The sequence below is a fragment of the Sesamum indicum genome, linkage group LG3 (assembly GCF_000512975.1).
Source record: "Sesamum indicum cultivar Zhongzhi No. 13 linkage group LG3, S_indicum_v1.0, whole genome shotgun sequence".
NCBI lineage: Eukaryota > Viridiplantae > Streptophyta > Magnoliopsida > Lamiales > Pedaliaceae > Sesamum > Sesamum indicum.
Genome location: NC_026147.1, coordinates 5943 through 9844, shown reverse-complemented (window position 1 = coordinate 9844; position 3902 = coordinate 5943). Strand labels below are relative to the sequence as shown.

The 3902-nt window shown below is 45.8% G+C and overlaps 1 protein-coding gene across 1 annotated transcript; it reads right to left on the bottom strand.

The window, feature by feature from the left end:
* On the bottom strand, positions 2241-3372 carry LOC110011761. Its single transcript, XM_020692943.1, has 4 exons — positions 3334-3372; positions 3000-3250; positions 2509-2884; positions 2241-2387 (listed from the first exon to the last, which is right to left on the bottom strand). The coding sequence occupies exons 1-4, from the start codon at positions 3370-3372 to the stop codon at positions 2241-2243; spliced, it is 813 nt and encodes a 270-aa protein (XP_020548602.1).

Here is a 3902-nt window from a genome sequence, read left to right as displayed (position 1 = left end):
CCGCGACCGTGGGTCGCCGTGACGGCGGAGAATCGACGGCGGAAGTGATCGGCGGTCGAGGACTTAGCCCATCGTCGTGCGTGCATGAAACCTCAAATTGTTTGAGGGGAATTGTAGAGCTCATCAAGGCGATAAAAATGGTATATGACACGGCCGGTAACTCGTCGGGAAACGGCCGGATTTTTAGAGAGAAGCCGGCGCCGAATCTGGGGCGATTTGGGCGCGATTTCTGCGACTTCGACGGGCGCGTACGGTGGCGTCCGGTGGCCGTTCAGTGCGAAACCACCATGGTTGTGACGGGTTCTCAGAGGCGCATCTAGTGGTGGTGCGCGTGTGGCTTCACTCGCCGGTGGAATTTTCCGGCGACCGTCCCCCGGCCGGCGGCGGCGCGGCGGTGACGCCGCGGTGGAGGAAGAGGTGGGCTGTCTGTTGGTGGTGGTGGTGAGGCTCAAAAAGTGGTGGTTTGGTGGTGGTTGGTGATGGAAGATTTAGTGTGTTAAATCTCACACACTTCTAGTGAGAAGTTGAGAGGATTTGGCAAGTGAAGAATGGTTTTTTACTATGGGTTTAGGGTTTAGGGTTTAGGGTTTAGGGTTTAGGGTTTAGGATTTAGGGTTTAGGGTTTAGGGTTTAGGGTTTAGGGTTAGGGGTTTAGGGTTTAGGGTTTAGGGTTTAGGGTTTAGGGTTTAGGGTTTAGGGTTTTTTTTTTTTTTTGAAATAGGGGAATTGTCGGGATCCCCATCCCTTCTAGATACCAATTAAAATGAACTAAACGTTTTGTACATAAAATTCAAACCCACAAAAAATATCAAGAAAGAACCCCAAAAAAATAGTGTTTGGGCTATACAAAAAGAAGCCCAAAAATCTTGGCAGCTGCAAAATGAAATTTCAATGTAAAATCTTGGCAGCTGCAAAATGAAATTTCAATGTCAATTTGCCCAATTGGATTGGAGGCCCGGTTTTAAGCTCCAGCAGAGGTAGCCCGTGTGGTGGTCCAAAAAGAGCCCAATGCAGCAGTGCTTGGTTCAGCCCAATCTCATAGACCAGTAGCAGTGCAGCCCAGTGAAGCCAGTCTGCCTCCTCAGTCCAGAATGCGTGCGGCCCAGTGTGAACGCAGCCCATTTCCAATGCATAGTCCAGCAAGTAAACAATCAGGTGGTGCAGCCCAAAGAGTTGGACGGTCCAAGAGAGTTGAGTCCAAAAAATTGAAGAGTGTTCAACCCAAATCAACAAAACAAAACAAGCCCAAGTCTATGAATGAAAAATAGACACAATCCAAAAAATGAAACAAAATAAAATCAGCCCAAATTTTAGAGAATTGAAAAATGAGGAAAAGAATTGCAGGAAACGAATTGAAATTGAAATACAAGAACATCCAATTCCAAAAACAAACTGAGCCTCTCATTTTCCAATCATCTCTCTTCTCATTTTTCTTTCTTCTTTTTTCTTTTTTTCTCTTTTTTTTTCTCTGCTTGTTTCCGTCTTTTTCTGCTTTTTTGCTTTCTCTTTCTTTCCTCTCTTTTTTCCTTCTTTTTTCTTGCTCATATACTCTCTTTTTTCTGTTTTTTTCTCTTGTTTTCCTTTCCTGCTTTTCCAGTTTTGCCTAACAAAATCAAGTCTACAAGGAAAAATCCCTATTCAATCCATTCTCCCAAATAAGTGAGGGGAAAAGAAGCTCTAAAAGATAAGAACACAAGTACACAAGACCAACAATGGAAAAACCAAAAACATCAAAGGAAAGACGTGCTAATTTTGAGAAGTTAAAATGGGGTTGAAACACTTCAACTAATTGAAACCAACACAAAATGAATTTTGCACCAAGGACTATGAAGAGCCGAGAAACTTCAATGAGACAGTTTGTTGCCAAGAAACAAAAGGGGGTGTGGAGGAAAATTATGTACTTTGAGTGGTGGTCACAATAAGACAAAAAATGGTTAGTGCTCAAGTGATTGTGCAAGTGAAGCAAGGCGTGCTCGTTGATAATTAGGAGAGTTAGTTCAAGGTTGTGTAAGTTGAAAGATGAAGTGAAGAGATGTGAGGGAAGGAGGCAAACGTTCCAAGACCCCAGCTTTTTGGATGACAGATTGCACAAGAGCAAACCTTTCAGTTGTTCAAGAAATGAGAAGAGGCCAAAGAAACACTTGAGTGTACGAAAGGTGAGTACATCAAGGTTGATCAAGGGCTGGGGATGTGCATATTGGTTCCAAAAATCAAAAGCAGTATCTGCAGCAACAGAGTTATTACCATGAATTCCTGAAGTGAGGTGAATCATCTTTGCATAAATGCCCCCTGAAGTTGCTTGCTGCAGCCACAACAACAAGTGGCATGGCAGCAGTAAAAGCAAGGTCATTGCAGCGAAAAGCAGCTGCTGTCACAGTGCCATGGTTCTGCAACAGAAAAACAGAGTTAATTGATAGCCTAGCAAGATGATAGGAGAGGTTAAGAAAACTCCCTGAAGTGAGATCAATTATCCTCGCATAATTGCCCCTTGAAATTGCTTGCTGCAACCACACCAACAGCTGCTGCCACAAAGCCCAGCTGCAGTGTGGATGAACAGCACAGCAACAGCAACAAAAGACAGCAGCAGTAGCAGCGCAGCAAAGCAACAGCGGCGAAGCACAGCAGCAAAGCAGCAGCAGCGAAGCACAGCAGCAAAGCAGCAGCAGCGAAGCACAGCAGCAGTAGCAGCAAAACAGCAGTAATAGCAGCAAAGAAACAGCACAGCAACAGCAGCAGTGAGACAAGTAGCAGCTGCAGGAAAGCACTTGCCGCAGCGGCAGCAAAGAAGCAGGAAAAGACTTGCGGCAGCAGCAGCACAGAAACAACAATGTGCAGCAACAAGGAAACAACAGCAGGGCAGCGAACAACAGCAGCAAATGGACAGCTGCAGTGTGGATGAACAGCACAGCAACAACAGCAAAAGACAGCAGCAGTAGCAGCGCAGGGAAGCAACAGCGGCAAAGCACAGCAGCGAAGCACAGCAGCAGTAGCAGCAAAACAGCAGCAATAGCAGCAAAGAAACAGCAGCAGTAGCAGCAGTAATCTGCAGCCAATGAAGCCTTGCAGCAGAGCAGCAAACAGAGTGCTGCTTCAGAATGGAACTTGCAGCAGCAGGAGGTGGTTGTCTGGAGCAAAAAGCAGCAGCGACAGAAGCGCTGCAGCAGAGAAGGGCAGCAGCAGCAGCAGCAGAGAGGCAGTGGGACTCCTTCGTGCACCGTCTGCTGTTGTAGAAAGGAACTGAGACAAGCAACTGTTAAAAAATATTTGAATTCACAATGGACAAGGTTACTCCCTGAAAATTCTGTCCTGTTGTTCATGCTACACCAAAGAGACGGCATCAGCAACAGTAATAACAGCAGCAGCTGCAGACATTGGTACGACAAACTCTTTCTCATTTTGCTCGAATATATGGGATTCCCAAGCCGTCGCATTTAATGATACCAATGATGTGCCCATGTAGTTCATCCCCCCGGTAAACTTCGGCTGATTTGGTGGTACAAGCAAGGTTGGCCAAGTGGTCTGCCGCCATATTTCCTTCCCGATAGATATGAGTAATCCGAAACTCCACTCGCTTAAGGAATAGGTTGATACGAGATAGCATGTGCTGTAGTGTCCAGTGGCCTTTAGAGGGTTCCTTAATCAGACGAATGATATTGACGGCATCCACCTCAATCCAAATGCGGTTAAAATTTTCAGTTTGACAGATTTGGAGAGCTTTGAAAAGACCGTAAACCTCTGCATACATATTAGTAGCTTCTCCAATGAATTCATAGAAGGCGAAGATTGCCGCTCCTCTCTCGTCCCGAGCAATTCCTCCCGCACCAGCTGGCCCCGGGTTACCTTTGCTTGCTCCATCAGTATTAATCTTGATCCATCCTCTATCCGGTTTATTCCACTTGACT